The following is an 18,025-nucleotide window of genomic DNA, read 5'->3' as shown; positions in this document are numbered from 1 at the left end:
ATAATTAGCATCATGGACGACTTAGAACGAAAGCAGTTTCCCCCACTAGCAAGTGTTACGGGGCACCTGGCTGACTCAGTCGGAAGAGCACGCAACTCAATCTCGGGGTCATGAGTTCAAGCCCCATGTCGGGTGTAGAGGTTACTAAAAAAAAAATCAACTTTAAAAAAAATGTGCGGGGCGCCTGGGTGGCTCACCCGGTTAAGCGGCTGCCTTTGGCTCAGGTTATGATCCCAGGGTCATCCCTGCTCAGCGGGGAGCCTGCTTCTCCCTCTGCCCTCTGCCTCCACCCTGTGTTCTCACCTACTTGCTCTGCTCTCTCAAATAAAAATCTTTTTTAAAAAATGTGTTTTGGGGCACCTGAGTGGCTCAGTTAAGGCTCCAAATCTTGATTTTGGCTCAGGTCATGATCTCGGGGTCGTGGGATCGAGCCCCGCATCAGGCTGTGTGCTCAGCATCGAGTCTGCTTCTCCCCCTCCCTCTGCTCCCCCGCCCCCGCTTGCTCTCTCGAGCTAATAAAAACTTAAAAAAATTTTTAACGTGTTTTTACATCAGCAGTGTTGAAATAAACCAACATGCTGTGCCCCCTGACATGGTACAAGGAAGATGTAACATCATATATGCGGTATTCTTGCCCAAAACGCTTAACTTGAATCTAAACAGATAAACCCCATTGGGGAGGGGGGTGAATGGAATGTTTTAGTTCCATACCATTGTTTCATGGATCCTGAAACCCAGAGGTAAGTATCAGGTACTGAATGCAACATAATCTGTACCAATCAGTGATGTGAAGAGTTCAATGTAGATGACGCTGAATTTTTACTCTGAGGATTTTCAATCTGGTTTTAAATTGGAGGAAGGCATCAGGATTATCCTCCACCCTGGTTGACGGAGTTAGTGCAGAGATCAGCTAAGCCAATGACAGTGATGAATTTGGGATTAGAAATAGCTCAGTAGGAGGGTCTGATCTATCTCAGGGCTTTTCCTTCGTCCAGTATAAACCGAACCCAATCTGTACGGGCAATGCCACACAGGGTGGTAATAAATAGCAGGACTAAGTGAATTTGAATCTCAGAAGATAAACTGTGCCATTACAAACTACTTTGTCGTGTTGCAAATCATTTTACTGCAAATGAACTCTGCATGCGTATCACACATAACCTCTCACACAATCAGAGTAACTACATTTAAATGCTATTTCCTGTACATAATCATATGCTCATACAGAGTTGCAGCCAATGTATACAGAATTTGGTGTTTATCTTTTAAAAATTAAAAGTTAAGGAAGCCAGGATATTGTTATAACTTAGCAGTTTTCTTCCTACTCATTTTGTATCATGGGTGATTGGTAAATATTTGTTGGGTGACTTTTCATGTATTTGCAAACAAGAAAGTAGCCTTTATACAAGTCTATCTTTATTTGTAAAAAATAATATACAACTAGAGCTAATTTGATTTTTAAAATCAAAGTTCATTTAGTGATAATGTACATTTTATAATAAAATTGTAGTAAAATACTGACATTTGATAGTTTAAAGTATCATTCATGTAAAAATGTCGCATGTAAAATTTAATTAGAAAATTCGTAGTTCACAAAAGTACATATATTTTGTTGACAGCTCATGAGAACATTATCATAAATTTACTCAAGATACAGAACAAAATTCACAGTTAGGCTTGACATTTAGTACTAGAAAATTTTATGCTGAATCCACTGGTATAAGGTACACTGGGAATAACTGATTCAGACTACCAATGAACTGACATTTTATTGTATAACCAAGATCTATTGGTTTTACAATACGTCTAGTAATCAATTATTTCACCAATAATCTAAATGAGAAATCTAGTTTTATCACCACTGACATATACCCTTAGCAGGATAATTAAAATAAAAAGCACTAGCAGCTTTGATGCCCATTTTTATGAGTACATGCAACACAAATCTGTACTTTAGAGCTAAAATTTGTACAAAAAGTCAAGCCCTGAAGTATGTTCCCCCAAGAGAAAATTTCGGATGTTAAAACTTTGTTAAAAAAAAGAGAGAGAGAGAGGTAGTGTGTGAAAGGATTTTTACTTAAAAATGTTGAACCCCTGCACCACTTATAATATAAATGAAATTTAACCTACATGTTGACATTTTGCCATCCTAGACTCAAATTTCTACCTCACAGAAGGTTAAAGCTGGAATGCCATTTAACAAATAGTGGTACAAAAGTGGAAGAACTTGGGTGAAGTCAACAAAAAAGTACACTGCATTACGTAATGTTGTGCAGTTAATAGTTCAGTGATAATCTGTTTGGTGGTAAAGTGAACAAAACACATTAAGTATTCTGAGTCAAGTGACCTTCCTTCAGTCCAAGACTTCTTCATATATCTTTACCATAGAGCGAAAATATCCTTCAAAACGGAGTCACTTAATTCTTCATTGTTTCTATAGCACGCAACTGTTACCACGGTACCCATTCTAGCCCTATCATAAAATTAATAAATAACTCTGAGAGAAACAGCCATAAGCCACAGGGAACTTACGTGCTTCACACGATCCTGGGTCTCTATATACAGCATACTGCAGTGCTCGTGCACATTGTACAGGGAAATCAGGCGAGGAATGGAAGTCAGCAGCCTTACCCTTCACTTGTTCTAAGTGGATGCATTGGAAAGTAATAAATAGCCTCATAAAATTTATAGCAATAAACTCTACCTGTCCAAGGTGAATACTCTATATTTTTTCATAAAGTGTAGGCAGTGTTCCTAAAAATCCCTTTAAGGAAAAACCAAATTACCTCATGTAAAAAAGTGCACAAGTTTGTCCTGTGTGTAAAAATCTCTTAATTTGGGTGCATTTTTTAATCCAAAATGACTCCTACTACTCAAATATAATAGCGGAATATAAAAGCACACCAACAGAACACACACCAACAACAAAAGGAATGATTTCCAATGAGATGGAGTGCGGGTGAGAGGAGATTAAGGGAGTCTCACGTATTACGAGCTGATGGAACTGCCTTTTGCAACATTAAGTTATATGCGTATGGAATGAGTCTGTAAATGTGAAAGCTATAGGATGAACAAGCTTTGAACTTGAACAACTGTTACGGTTTCTTAATTCAGGAACATGGTTTCAATGCTTTATGACATAGGAAGCAACTCCCAAAAACAGGCAGTTGGTTTGATTTCTCAGGTATTAGAGGGAAAAAAAAGCATTTGAAAGAGTTACTTGTAACAATTAGCAACAGAGGAACAACATTAAAAAATCAAAATATAGGGAACATAGGAGCTGAGGTCCCCAAGGTACCAAAGGACAGATCAGACTTCTTCACATTAGAATTTAAAAAAATATAGTTAAAGGAAAAGCTAACTGGGCTCTGCACAGCAGGTTAAATATGCAACCACTTCGAACGGAAATGATCTGGTCCTCTCATAGTTCTGAGAATGTGCTCTAACATCCAGTTCTCTAGAGACAAAATAGCAAAAGCCATAATTTCATTAGCAAAGGCCCCTTTTAGACTTAAACTCACCTGTGACAAACTGAAGTTTATATTAACAATTATCAAACTACTATTTTAATAACATTTTAAGCTTGCAATATTATTTTTCTCATGCCTACTCCAGGTCACTGGTTCAGAGGTATGTATGCTTTAATAAACTAGCCAGATTTACAAGTCCCAATGGCATCCTCACTCCAAAGACATTCAGACAAAGTTTCATAGTGTTATGATCGTTCCATCTTCTTCTAAGAGTTTTTGATCCGGAGCATGTGTTTCTGTATTTGTGCCACTTGCTACAGGTGCTAAGTTCACTTCATTCGAAGGAATAAAACCGTTCTGTCCAGACTCAAAACTGAGCTCTATTTGCGTTAATGATTCGAGGCTCTCGGTATTAGGAACAGCTTTAGGAATCTGCTGCGGCACTCCGTTATCTTCAATAATAATGTCATCTTCATCACTGTCTTCGTCCTCTGGCTCAAAGCTCGGTTCTACCTGCTGGGGATAGCCCAGGAGGCTGTTATCTGTGGACTGGCCAGAGCTGCCGGAAGTCCGACTGTTCCGAACAACATTATTCCTCTGGTTTGCTGGTCTCACTGTTATAATGAGGTTGCGGCTGTTGGCGATCATCATGTCTGTTACTTGATCAAGACTCTTCCCTGAAACTTCTATGCCGTTAACTTCTAAAACTTCATCATTAACAGCTAATAGTCCTGTGCTTTGAGCCAGGCCTCCTGGGACAAGTCTGGATATAAAGATCCCTGGGACCTTCTCTAAGCCATGCGGTGTGACCCGGACGCTGGAGCCATCCCGGATGTAGAACCCTAAGGGCTTCTCAGTGCCGTATTTATAAAGACGAACCCTACGATGTGTTTCTGGGAGAATATCCACGTCTATAATAGAAGACACAGGTCTGAAGTCTTGGGGCATACTAATGACTATATGTGGCTTTTTTCTATGGTTGTCAGGACGCAATACATTGGTTAAAACATTCTTCTTCTTTATTAGTGTGTCTGTACCAAAGGCACTGTAGTCTGCTTCTTCTGTTTAAAAATAAAATAAAGTAATTATGGAAATGATGTAAAAACACCCATTTTATCTACAGTTGAATCTATACAGAAGAGGTAACACATGTATTTGATACATAAACAATTTAAATATTAGCTTATTCTAATCAGATCAAAATGTAGCGCAGTAATAAGATCTGCTGTACCAGAAGGAAACCACTAGGTGGCCCTCTCAAGCACACGTCATAAAATCCCAAATGTCGAATCTGATAAAGCTCAAGGACTACTTAACAGTTAAGAGGGGAAAATGAAATTCTGATAAGCTCACACACACACATTTTTAAACATCATTTCAAATGAGTTACTTAAAACTATCTTTCCTTCATTTGTTAAGAAACTCCAGGTTGCCTATTTAACTCAATGATACAAAATGGGACACCTGATTCCCAAGGTAAATCAAAGGAACGAACCTTACTACAGGCCGGCGGGGCAGATAATGCAATTAAACGAAACAGACAGTATGCATGAAATGATAATGTAAATTAGATGAATGTATATCTACAACTTAGGAATTTTGGTCTTCTGAGAATAAACATTCTCCCTCAGTTTTCCGGGGGGAGTTCTTACTCTTCCATTTCCCCACTTATGAAAGAGGCTGAAGTCTAAGATTTCACTTTTTTCTTCACTGTGTGAAAAACAAAGAAGTGCAGAGGGCCCTTTCTCAGCGGTGGTACCGCAGACAACCCGGAGTGGGAGGACTGGCCAAGTGGAGCGCTCAGGCCTCACGTAATGGCACCGCGGGCCATGCTCCAGGCAGTCTTCCTTCCACTATAGGAATCTGTGTGGCCAAATCCCATTTGCCACGGAGCCCTGTTTTTTAAGTAAAAATTTTCTCGCTTTTAAATGCTGACTCCTAATTAAATAACAACAAAAACCAGTTTGAGTCAAACAACAAGCGAGGGTTACAGACATGCTTCCAGCCAGCAATCTATAATCTCTGATATAAACTAAGGGAAAACAGGGCACCTAAAACCAGATCCGCCTTCTGAAATCATACTGCTGAAGGAAAATACCTACAAACAAAACACCTCATTAGAGAATGAGAGGTAAAAAAAAAAAAGAAATGAAATTAACATCAGGCACAAAACTTGAAATCATGTTTCAAAAATAACAAAGGAGGAGAAACGAAGAAGTCAGAATCTTCAAGGATAAAAATATATTTCCTAAGAACAAAGGAGACAAAAACCCCCTCCCTCAAAGAACTAGCTCAAAATCCTAGTCTCAGCTACTGCTCCAGAATAACAGTACTATGACCATACTGTGATTGTACAAGGGTTCAGTTTATATTCTTTCCCTTGACTCTCACACTCTACTGATAAATATTATCATCTTTATAAAAACCAGGAAATTAAGGGTACAAAATAATGGTTAAGAGTACAAAATACAGAGAAAAGACTGGACCTTAATTTTCTTACTAGGCCAATACCTTACACATTCACGGAATGAGTATTAAGTGTCAGGTGTGTGAGTATGGAGAACCTTCTCTTCTCATGCTACTTCAACATTCTTCACAAGCTAGTTGCAGAGAAACGTACAAGACTAGGGGTACCTTAATTTTCGGCATTTTTTCCCCTCTGGGGATAATTCTTTCTTCATTTATGAAGTATGTATACCCTATTCTTACAGAGACAAATTTATAATTTGGCTTTGGAAATGAACTCACTGATACAAGAATCTTTTTGGCAACATTTGACCAAAAGCCTATCAACGATAGTCTTCTGCTGAATGTGTTTTCTCAGAAGTATGTATTTTCCTTTTAAAACAATCAATTAAGAAAACCCACATAAGATTTATAAGGAAAATTCCAGACCATACACACTTGAGAACAAAATTAAGTTGCCTACATGGGAAACCTGACCAAAAACCAACAACAACAACAACAACAACAACCCCCAATCTGCATAATTTGGCATCGCATCCAGACTGTTTGAATGCTCTCTGCTAAATTCTCAAAAGCAATATGCCCCAGCACAAAGGCACCTTTGTTCCCCCATCTAGCTAATCAGTTTCCAGCCACTGGGAAAAGAAGTATTTTGGCAGAAAGCCAGGGTGCAGAGTGTTAAAGTGTAAAGGTGAGTGTCCACAGGGAACTGGGAGTTCACTTTCTGAGTCTGTGCGTCGAAGCCCTAAACTCAGATTCTAAGATGAAAAGTTTGCAAATCTGGTTCACAGCAACCTCCCCAGCTGTAAAAACCCAGGCTTATGCAACAGTGCATGATACAGGCTTAGACAGCAATCCCTCCCTTATCCCAAGCCTGTCCCTTAGCCACAATCTCGGAGGACTGCAATCAACAAGGATCCACTCGGAATGCCTCTGAGGAGCCAAACTGCATGTCTCAATTCCTTACAAGCAGAAAGCTCCTGTGCTTTACTTACAGAGGAGCCTTGCTGCCACTCCCTCTGGACCTCTTACTCTTTCAACAGTTAACTCTGAAAAGCCTGGTTTATCTCATTCCTTAACTCACACACACACAGTTGCAAGTCACCGATTCAGAGCAGGGGGTAAGGGCCCACTAGTGAGTGGCAGGCACAGATACATGAAGTAAAAGCCTACAGTGTTAAAGCAAATCTGGAAAAAAAAAAAAAAGACACCAAAAACCTAACCCTCATATAAACCCCATCATCATCCCTGTACAGTAACAGAACAGTAACAGTTCACGGTAGGGTCATCAAGAAAGTTCAAGATTATGACCCATTCGAAGTTCAGTGAGAAGACAGGGAAGAATGAAGTAATTTTTGAAATTACTCTATTCAGGGCTGACAACCTTCTCCCCGAAGAGCTGTATGGTAAGCACTCTTGGGTACAGCAGATCATCCGGCGATACAGAAAGGAACACGCAGGGCTGTGTTCCAAGAAAACTTTATTTACAAAAACAGCCAGCAAGCCTTGTTTGCACACCCCTGTTCTAATCCAAAATGGTTAAATGAACTGAACTGGCAACTTCAAAAAGGATTAAACATCACCTAAAGCAATATTCAAAGTATGCAAGTCCCTTCACTTCCTAATGTAAGAAAAACCAACCACCAAACATTTCAGAAGCACTGCAACTGGGCCAGGCCTTGTGTCCTGTGCTGCAGATTCGGTGAACAAGAGAGATAAGCGGGGTGCTTGCTTTCATGGTGCTTACAGTCTGCAAGAGGAGATGGCAATTAACACTTGCAATCAAATTATTACAAAGGGGCCAAGCTGCTTGCAGGGTACGGTTCTCCAGGGGAAGTGAGGTTTGTGCTGAGACTTGGAAAAGCAGCCAGTAGCTAATCAGGTAGAAGGGAGGGAAGAATGTTCCCGGCACAGGATCCAACACACAGAGGAGCGCAGGTTGGGGTAAATGAGGAAATCCCCTAGGGAGAGAGGGAGGGGAGGGAGGAAGCCAGGAGCCCAGTTAGAGGCAGCCAGGGGTCATGCAGACAAACAGGGCCTGGGGGGTGGGGGTACTAGGGATTATGGACTTCAGCCTAAGGGCAATGGGAAGAAAACTGAAGATCTGGGTTTTTCTATTAAGCTCACCCTGACTGTAAACTGGAGAGCGACCCTGAGGGAGACGATTGGGGGTTACTGAGGTCATTCTGGATGGTGCCTGGCCTGGAGAAAAGGCAGTGCTGATGGGGAAACAAATCCGAAAAATAATTAGAACGGTTCCAAGAGGCCTGGTGACTGACTGAACAACAGGTATGTGTCACAGGGATGTGACACCCACGTTTCTGTCGTGAGCAACTGGTATCATATGCTGTTCTTCAAATTTCAACTGACAATTACGATGCATCTCTTAGAGCACTTCTATTATTATTATTATTTTTAAGATTTTATTTGACAGAGACAGCGAGAGAGGGAACACAAGCAGGGGGAGTGGGAGAGGGAGAAGCAGGCTTCCTGCGGAGCAGGGAGCCCGATGCGGGGCTCGATCCCAGGACCCCGGGACCGTGACCCGAGCCGAAGGCAGACGCTTGACGACCGAGCCCCCCAGGCGTCCCTCTAAGAGCATTTCTAAATCAAACCCGGATTCATTAAAAAGTAATCTTCAAGCCCACCTACCAACTAATGTCCACTGCACAGTTCTAGGGACTGAGGTGCCTGCCGGGCGTTTGGGCCACAGGCCATGTCTGAAGTACAACAACGCGTGACGCAAGCAAGGCCCTTCCAGGGTTTCCAACAAACTCTAATAAATCCAAGGTGTGAATGCGTTTGTCTGATGTCATACAGAAACAGACGGTAGGTAACACAACAAGAAGTTGTGGTGCGGGTATTCTGATCAGATCTGGTGAGGAGGCCATGCACCTCCACAGATCCCAGACTTGGCTGCCCCTCACAACTAGCTGGGAAGCCTCTAAATTCCAACAGGGGATGGGGTTGGCAAAAGATCTGGGAATCCTCTTTGTGAACCTAACTTTTCAGATAGCAGGGATTTTGTTTTCTTTGGTTTCTGCTTCCGTGATAACAGCCCTCGAGTATGGGTTTTTCTTCTAACAATAAATTGTTGTAAGACATAAAACCTTTCAAGATATGCAACGATACAATTTTTGAGTTCACACTATATAGTTCATGCATTCAACTGTGAACTTTCACTTCAAAGAAACTTCTAGTAGATGTATCAGATTTTAAAAGACCACATGATTTCAAAATTGAAAATGATTTTAAAGTTTTGTTTTTTAAAATCACTTGGTACCATATAAGTTTAAGTGCTGCCCTACTAAACTGGAATCAACAAGCCAAGAAAACAAAGTGTATTGTAATTAAGCAGTAAAATGTTACTATAATGTCATGCTTTATTTATATTACTTTCCTGAATTTAATGTCCACTAAAGTTTACCTAAAATCAGCTTTCTGCTCAAGCATCAGTTGAGCTTTAAAAGAAGTATCACTGTGAATCACAGGGCACCACGTAAGTCTGTTAACAGAGACAATAAACAAGATAACTCATACTTACATAAGGTAATTCCAGGGCTGATAAAGGTGGGAGGGTCAAGGGGCTTTGGCTAGGGTGGTCCAAAGAGACCCCTCTGAGAAAGTTATTTCCGTGTGATAAGATCTGAAGGATGAGGAGGGAGCTGGGGGGAGAATCGAGGAGAAAGACAGCAACACCCTTTCCAAGTTTGAGACAGAAAGCAAGCCAGCCTGGTAGGCTATGATGAGGGAGTGAGGGAATAGAGAAAGATGAGGTTGTGAAGTGATTTTATTCTGGATTTGGGGGGGGGGGGGGGATTAAACAGCAATGACTTGACCAGCTTACTTTTATGCTTTCCTTAAGTCATATTTGTATTACATTTATATTTTTATTATTTTTATTTTTTTAAAAGATTTCAGGGCACCTAGATGGCTCAGTCGATTAAGCATCTGCCTTCTGCTCAGGTCATGATCCCAGTTTCCTGAGACTGAGCCCCATGTTAGCAGGGAGCCTGCTTCTCCCTCTCCCGGCCTTGTGCTCTCTCTCTCATAAATAAATAAAGTCTTAAAAAAAAGCAGGGGAAGGAGCAGAGGGAGAGGGAGAAGCAGATTCCCTGCTGAGCAGGGAGCACAACGTGGGGCTTGATCCCAGGACCCCCCGAGATCATGACCCAAGCCAAGGCAGAAGCTCAACTGACCGAGCCACCGAGGCGCCTGTACGTTTATATATATGTTTAAAGATTTTATTTACTTATTTGAGAGAGAGTGGGTGTATGCCGCGCGTGCGCGCGCACGCGCACACACACACACACACGAGTGGGGGGGGGAAGGCAGAGGGAGAGGAAGAAGCAGGTTCCCCGCTGAGCAGGGAGCCCTTTGTGGGCTCGATCCCAAGGCCCTGAGATCATGACCTGAACTGAAGGCAGACGTTTAACCGACTGAGCCACCCAGGTGCCCCTACATTTGTATTTTTAAAAACAAAAATGTTCTGTTGAATGTACCGCCTATTTCTAAATAAACTTTTTTTTTAAGATAGGGGGAAGGGCAGGGGAGAGACAATCCTAAGCAGGCTCACCACGCCCTGTGGGGAGCTGACCCAGGGCTAGGGCCTGATCTCACAACCGTGAGGTCATGACCTGAACAAAAACCAAGAACTGGACACTTAACTGAGCCACCAGGCGCCCCTTTCTAAATCAAATTCTAAGGGCTGTTTACTATATTGGACATTTATTTCTAAGACATAGAAAACTTTTGTTCACATATAAACATATTCAAAAGCAAAAAACAGAACATAACCACCCTTAACAGATGTGAGGGTTAATCCCACCATCATGAAATGTTACAAAGCCAGTAATAAATAAAATCATGTAGTGGTATAATCAACTTCTATCATATAACAAAAAAGATAATCCAACAACAGTTTAAAAATAGTCACTCCACACTTGAATACACATTCCAAAGAGCAACAAAGTTTTTAATGAAAATTACAACTGCTAAGAAAGGCCTACTCATCAATAATTATTGATATTATTCTGCTTAAAGTGACAAGTTCCACATGAATGCTTTGTCTTCTCTCCTCTACCGATGTTCTTTTGTCTCCAACAGTCTGTACACAGCTTTCCAAGGGTCCATCCCTGGTCTTCATCCCTACGAGGCCTTACTTAGGTCTCCTCCAGAGAATTTCTCAACTATCACTTTCCCACAGACTTTCAATTTTCTCTGACTGGGCCTCTAGATTTCGATTCAAAGTTCCTGTCTACCATTTCTGATTTCCTAGGTGGCATGGTTAAAACTCACCAGCCAAATATCCTAAAACCAAACCCGTTTTCTTTCCAAGCTAATGTCCCTCTTCCAAATTCTGCTTGTTTATGGCACTGTCCCAGCATCAGACTCGAACCCAGAAAGCTGTTCTCTGTTGGGAGTCCCTCTTCAACTCCCCGCCATCCAGAGGGGAGCACAGTGAGTCTCAAATATCAGATATGCCCTCTTTATCTAACACGGCCACTTTCGTCACCGGCCTCCTCCATTGGGGCAGCTTCCCAGCTGTCCCCTCACCGCCGGGTCCTGGCCCTCTCCTCTAAGACCACTGCTCACTCCCAACTCATCCCCAACAGCCAAATTAATCTCCTTAGATTAACACTCTCATTGTACCACACCACTGTTACATATCTATGAAATCCACCTCAGGGGTCTCTGGGAAAATCAATTTGTGTGTTTCTAAGTATTCTGTGAATAGTCAAGTGATATGGACATGTTACCCTTGGAGGTTTATTTTTGTTGGTGGACTTTAGTTCCTCCAAACCCAGAAAAGCAAAGCTATATAATCAGTGGAATTTCAAAGCCCTGGGAGTGGTCTAAGGTTTATCAACCGATTGGAAATAAAGTTTCACCTTCAAGGGTAATCCCTACCCATTCTCTCAAACTGCTTTCTGGGTTGGTTTATAAACACAGTTAAGGCTTTCATTATCCCACCAATACTGAGCTTGCTGCCGTCATGCTGGCTTTCTTAAACCTCTTCATTTACCAAAGGCAAAGAAATAAATGGCACACATCAGGCCCACGTGCAGACAGGCAACACAGAGGAGGCCACGAAGTTAAAAAAAAAAGTTTTAAAACTCAAAATACATTTGAAAATGCTTGCCATATAGGATGGTTATTTCAAATGTTCTTTTGCAAGACTAATATCAGTGTTTAAATTCCTCCAAAGTAATGACTTGATATCTAATTTTCCAAATAATTAACTAACTTTATTTCTGTGAAAAACATTCTAAATAAGTCAACTCTCCTTCAGGTAGTTATTAAGTAGTAAATATGGCACTTGAAAGTCACTTGCCACCAAAAAACGAGAATCTTTCTCTGATTCCGAAGTCACAGTCTTTCTGTCCTGTATTTCTGAATGGACAAAATTCTATTCGGCAAAGTGAGGATTCAATGCATATTCTTATCAATGAGGAAAATAAACTACTTTTATTTCGAAAACAATTTTTCCACATAGTAGTACTTACCCTTTTTTTGTATAAAAATCCTAAGCAGTGGATTGGCCGTTGAAACAGCTTTGTGATAATTATCATCATTATTTATAGGGAGTAAGTCTCCATGGATGTCTGCATAGCCTACTAAAACGTCAACATTGGGTATCTTATGAACATGCTGCAGTAATCCATAAAACTCCTCAAATTTTCCAGGTTTTGATCTTTCCAGGGAAAACCGACGAAATTCAGCTCCAAACTATAAATACAATGAACATATTAATTAAAAACAAAACAAAAGTAACAGGACCCAATCTGAAAATGCACTCCACGGGAAAATTAACAGGCGTAGTACTTCCCTTAATAAAAAAGACAGTTGCAGTGACACAGTCTATTGTCAGAAATCTCATTATCGGAGATAAAACAGCGTAAGAGAGACACAGGAATGTGCCTTCTCACTGCTACCTCTCGGAAGGGCATGGCATTCCCTTCAAGAGATGCAGGCTCCACTCAATCCCTGGGGTTCCCAGGCCTCACTGGGGACTGCCCTGCAGTGACTCAGCTCAAACCTGTCTGGAGCCCAGATCCTGACAGCAGTCCTCTCCCACCTCAGGCCATGGGGTAAAAAAGATGTGCCCAGGTCTTTATTTTGGCCATCAGCAAAAAGCACCTAAGTTTCTTCCCCCATAAAAGGAATTATGATTTCACAGTAAGTGGCAAGAATTAATAGCAACATATAAAAAAGGGACTTTGAGCTTCTTCGCATTAAGGCACACTACAAATGGGAGGTAGGTCATATAAGAAATAGGTCTAGAGATAAGGAGCATCTTCCCTATGAATGCTGGAAAAAAGCTTTATTAATACATAATATATACATCCTACAACCATCCAATTAATGCAAGAAGTGTTTGTGTGCTTGGCACAGTGCCTGAGCCCTACAGATGGAAAGGCTCAGGCCCACAGCAGGAGCTCACCCATGGGGTAAAGAGGTGGGTAAAGAGGACAAAGACATCAGAGAGGTATTAAGGGACCACAGAAACACCTCTATCATGCCCCATTCTGATTCCTCCTCTAGAATCACACCTCTGCTCTCCAAATGCCAGATTATTCAAGTGGCACTCAGGACTGGCTTCATCTGTTCCCTGATAAACAGGATCTATGACTTAACTATGGGCCCAGCGTGGCATTTCCTCCAGGTGCAAACCTAGGTAAGGTTAATCAGCCTTCCTCACAAAGTGTCCCACCCACGTTTAGGAAATGCTACAAAACTATAATCACACTCTTAGGAATCACTGTGAGACCAGATATTAAAGACTCAGTTCAGTCCTCCAGTTGATTTTTTTTTTAATTTTAAACAAATGTTTGCCAAATATGCTCAACCACTGAACTCATTTTTCCTCTAAATATCTACTATTAACAAGAAATACTAATGTATTGGGCGCCTGGGTGGCTCAGTTGGTTAAGCGACTGCCTTCGGCTCAGGTCATGATCCTGGAGTCCCGGGATCGAGTCCCACATCAGGCTCCCTGCTCAGCAGGGAGTCTGCTTCTCCCTCTGACCCTCCTCCCTCTCATGCTGTCTGTCTCTCATTCTCTCTCTCGCAAATAAATTAAAAATTAAAAAAAGAAATACTAATGTATTTTAATGTAATACTAACACAGCCTTAAGCATCAAGCAGACAAAGTCCCCATCAGAATAATTTGAGCAGGTTACAAATGTGTCGTTTCTCCTCCCAAGGACCTATGGGGTATCTGGAGTCACTGCATCTGTTACATGGCAGAAGTTCATCTGCCTGGCTGATACCCACACTACTCATCAGTATTAAATTTAAAATTCACTAAAACCACCTCTTCTAATCAGTAAAAGAGCTTCCATTAACCCATTCCTGAAACATAAACAACAACACTTGTCAAGAATATAAGGTGATTCATACCTAAAACTCTCAAAAAAATTTAGTCACACCTTCACGTTTCAAAGTAAATAAAAACTCGGCAACACCCTTCACATCAGAGCTAGTCTTATGATGTTATCAAAAGTCACAGCTTCTCCTCCACGTTCTTTATCCCGGTATCACAACCTAAAGCTCCCAGTGCTCGGATTCCCGCCAGGGTTTTACCACTGCTCCAGGTACGTCAAGGAGAGTACCATCTAACACTGGAACATTTTAGGGCTCCAACGTGACTGCTAAAGCTTTTGGGTGAAAATCCTTTGCTCAACATGTTTTTCTCTTCCTTAAATGTTATGATAAAAACAATGAAAAACTGTGTGGCTTCACAGAAGATGTGCCCTTTGCAAATGTTAGCAGAAAACAAAACCAAATGAGAAACTGTTATGCTTCTTGCAGAAAAACAATAGGATTAAGAGAACGTTTTACTCCACATGAAGAAAAATACTAAGAGACAAAATTAAGACCCAGTCAACAACTATTCACTACGTGAACCATTTCTAACTCTTATGAAGGCCAGTCTAGTTGTCTTGGGCACCCAGGATGTGTCCGTTCTCCCAGGATCTGCTGGGACAACGGATACCCTTCTCCGGGCACTGTTGGTACATTCAAGAAACCGCAAAGTTAATTTTACTACTGTTTGCCCATGAATAATAATTAGAAAATGTACAGCCCAAAGACTGTTCCAAGGTTATTAAAGGATACCACCTTCATTATTAAGAACTTTCCCAGCTCTGCTCAGACAATACAGCTGACACTGTTTTCTATGCAGAAGAAAAAGAGATCCTGAAATGTGGATCTGCACATCACCTGGTTGTGGTTACAACCTCTTGACCATCAGTTTTGTAAAAAGCTGTGGTTTCTCCAAGGCAGCTGACAAAGGGAAATACTGTTTGAAACATCTGTCCAAATACTTTTTAAATGATAAAGATGACAAGTGTTTTGTTTAATCTACTAAAAATAAACGTGTCAACAATATCTATTTAAAACACAAGGTGTCACAGACACACAAAAAACAGTACCTAATATTGTGTCTATTCACCAACATCGGGAACAGAGGAACCACACTTCATTCAGTGCAGGTTCTCAGAATGCCTTGATTCTATTTACAAGTGCAGCATGGCAGCTCAAAATACATAACATGTAGTACAGATACACCTGTGGGGAAGATTCACAGGTCAGGTGACAGAAGAGAAGGGGCAGAAAGCCTGAAGTTCCAGTCCCAGAGTGCTCCAGGTTTCTAGTCCAGGAGATAAATTACTGTTTGACTGTATTTGTCAGTGCACCTAGAATCTCTACTCATGTTTTCCTGTGATGAAGAATTAAAGACTTGCTACCAAGATTAGGACCACAAACCGAATTTTAAGATTATGCAATATCCTAAGTGTTTTTCTTTTCTTAACCTCAACCCCCACAGATGCAAACTAGATTTATGACAGAAATGCCTCAGAAAGTTCAACCACTGGGCACAGAACCACTACCGCGGCTATACTGCTCGAGGGAAAACCCGGTATATTCGCAGTCATCTTAACCCTTAGCTCAAGCACATCTCTTCCATTTGCTCTGGCAGTTCCATGGACGACACAGGGAAGAGCACATTCCTTAAATTGCTATAATTACATTTCTATTCTTATTAAAACAGAACGGTTTCTGTGGAACTACCCCCTACCCTGATACAGAAGTCACAAACCATTTAAATGATGCTCAAAATGAATGTAGATATTCCTGAGGCGAAGACCTCAGTTACAGCAGCTTACAGAACTTTGCTTATCAACTCTAGATAATAAAGCCATTCCACCCACAGGCTCCAAGGAGCTCTCCTTACTCTATCTACTTCACTCAAAACCACTCCCTGATTTTGGATTTGCCGTAAGCAGTCTTATATTCAATGATGTTTCATCATTTTTGAAGTTGATAAGCTCGTACTGTTCTCCCATTCTTGCATGTGCTTTGGTCTTCTTAACTACGTTAAGTGTTCTCAAAAACAGTTCTATCCTCTAGAAGTTATTCTGTAAAAAGGCTTCCAGGTTTTGTCATAAAAGCAGAGCCTGGCGACCCCTTTCTGATCCCTCCATTTTCCAGAGAATCAAATTAGATCATCTAAACTCCTTTGGCTCTTCAACTCATGAAATGCTTGCTGAAAATGTTGCTGTGGTTGCCGATCACCTTCAAATTCCACTCAAACCCCCCTTCCGAAAGCATTCTTTACCTAATCCCTATAGACTACCCTGCTCAGGGAGCCTTGCAATTTAGGAATTCAGCGGATCCGGACAGAGTTATCAGCAGACCGGCATACCGTCGGTGAAGAAGGAAAACACTTGATGTGAAAAGGTAGCACGATGGAATGAAAAGAGCATCCAGCCTCAAACTGTAAAGGGCTACTCAAACGAAAGGTGATAGTGTTAATTTTATAGATTAAACGCATACCAAAGTTAGTGCCGAAGAAATCCCTAGCAGGAAGCAAAGCTAACTTTAAAAGGGCTCTTTAGTGCACTGGCCTCTCCCTCTCACCACTCGATGCACCCTTGAACCACAGAAAAGGGTAACATTTTGTGACCACGCGTCTTCCAAATACCTTTTACTCACAGACCAGGAGCTAGAATTTCCCCCAAAGCTTTCGTACCCCACTGCGCTCAGACGCCTCCCATCCCTGAACAGGCATGAGATTCAAGGAGATAAAGTGCTCCACTGGTCTTCCCACCTGGGCCAGGAACACACACAAGGCCCCTCCTTCGCCCCCTTCTCGGCCAGTTTACTATCCACCACCTCCTGCCTCCAAAGCCCACTGCCGAACCCCCCCGCGTTGCAGACAGCCGGGCAGCCCCTCGGGCCGCCCCGGCCAGCCTCCCGGCCTCCCCCAGGCCCGGCCCCCATCAGCCGGCCGCTCCGCCCAGCCCCGGCCCCGCGCACCTTGCTCTTCACCTCCATGGTGCCCAGGCAGCCGCTGCCCGCCCCGTGCCGGTGGCTGCGGTTCATGCTGAGGCCGGGCCCCGCAGCGGCCTCCTCCGGCCGGGCCGCCCCTCGGGAGCGCAGGGAGCGAGTGCGCGGCCGGCGGGTTGGGGACGCGGCTGCGGCCCGGACGCCTCCTCACAGGCACCTGCAGAGGGGCTCGGCCGGGGCTCGGGGTTCCGCGCAGAGCTGCGCTCGGCTGGCTCCGCACGCGGCGGGACCGAGGGTCGGACTGGCTGCGCGGCGGGCGGGGACGCGACTCCCTCCCTCCGGGCCTCGGCGGCGGCCGCGACGCCGGAGGAGGAGGAGGGGGCGGAGCAGAGGCGACAGGCGCCGCAATCTCACTCTCGGCCGCCTCCCCCGCAAGCCCGCGCGCGCGCACCCGAGCCGGGCGGGAGCCGCGGCGCGCGCGCGCGCGCTCACCTGCAGCCTCCGCCGAAGCCTCAGCGGCTCGCGCTCCGCCCCACCCAATGGGAAGCGCGCACCTGCGCCAGCATCGCCAGCCAATCGATACACGCTTCGCGAAGCGCGTGGGCGGATCGCCTTCTCTAAAATCCCGCCCACCGCCGTGCGATTGGCTCCGCGCTGCGAGGGAGGGGCGGGATCACCTGAAGCCTTGGGCCCCCTCCCTGGATCTAGCAGGAGAGCTGGAAAGCGCATGCGCGGGCTCTGGTGTTTCCGTCTTGGGAAGGCCGGCCGGAAGCGCGAGCGCACCTGGAGAGGAG

General features: G+C 43.2%; 1 protein-coding gene across 1 annotated transcript; it reads right to left on the bottom strand.

Moving 5' to 3' along the window:
* Window positions 1–2,742: 2,742 nt before the first annotated feature.
* On the bottom strand, window positions 2,743–17,673 carry PARD6B (par-6 family cell polarity regulator beta). Its single transcript, XM_035025404.1, has 3 exons — window positions 17,262–17,673; window positions 12,443–12,665; window positions 2,743–4,531 (listed from the first exon to the last, which is right to left on the bottom strand). The coding sequence occupies exons 1-3, from the start codon at window positions 17,325–17,327 to the stop codon at window positions 3,708–3,710; spliced, it is 1,113 nt and encodes a 370-aa protein (XP_034881295.1). The 5' UTR covers window positions 17,328–17,673; the 3' UTR covers window positions 2,743–3,707.
* Between the last annotated feature and the right edge of the window lie 352 nt (window positions 17,674–18,025).

This window comes from Mirounga leonina, unplaced genomic scaffold (genome assembly GCF_011800145.1).
Source record: "Mirounga leonina isolate KUSES-001 unplaced genomic scaffold, KU_Mleo_1.0 Mir_195, whole genome shotgun sequence".
In the NCBI taxonomy this organism is placed as follows: Eukaryota; Metazoa; Chordata; class Mammalia; order Carnivora; family Phocidae; genus Mirounga; species Mirounga leonina.
This window is presented reverse-complemented; position numbering and strand designations above follow the sequence as displayed.

Coding starts and splice junctions, on each gene's coding strand:
- PARD6B (XM_035025404.1), bottom strand. CDS start 17,327: ATGAACCGCAGCCACCGGCACGGGGCGGGCAGCGGCTGCCTGGGCACC. Junction 12,666..17,261: donor CCATGGAGGTGAAGAGCAAG/GTGCGCGGGGCC, acceptor TTGTATTTATAG/TTTGGAGCTGAATTTCGTCG. Junction 4,532..12,442: donor GATTTTTATACAAAAAAAGG/GTAAGTACTACT, acceptor ATTTTTAAACAG/AAGAAGCAGACTACAGTGCC.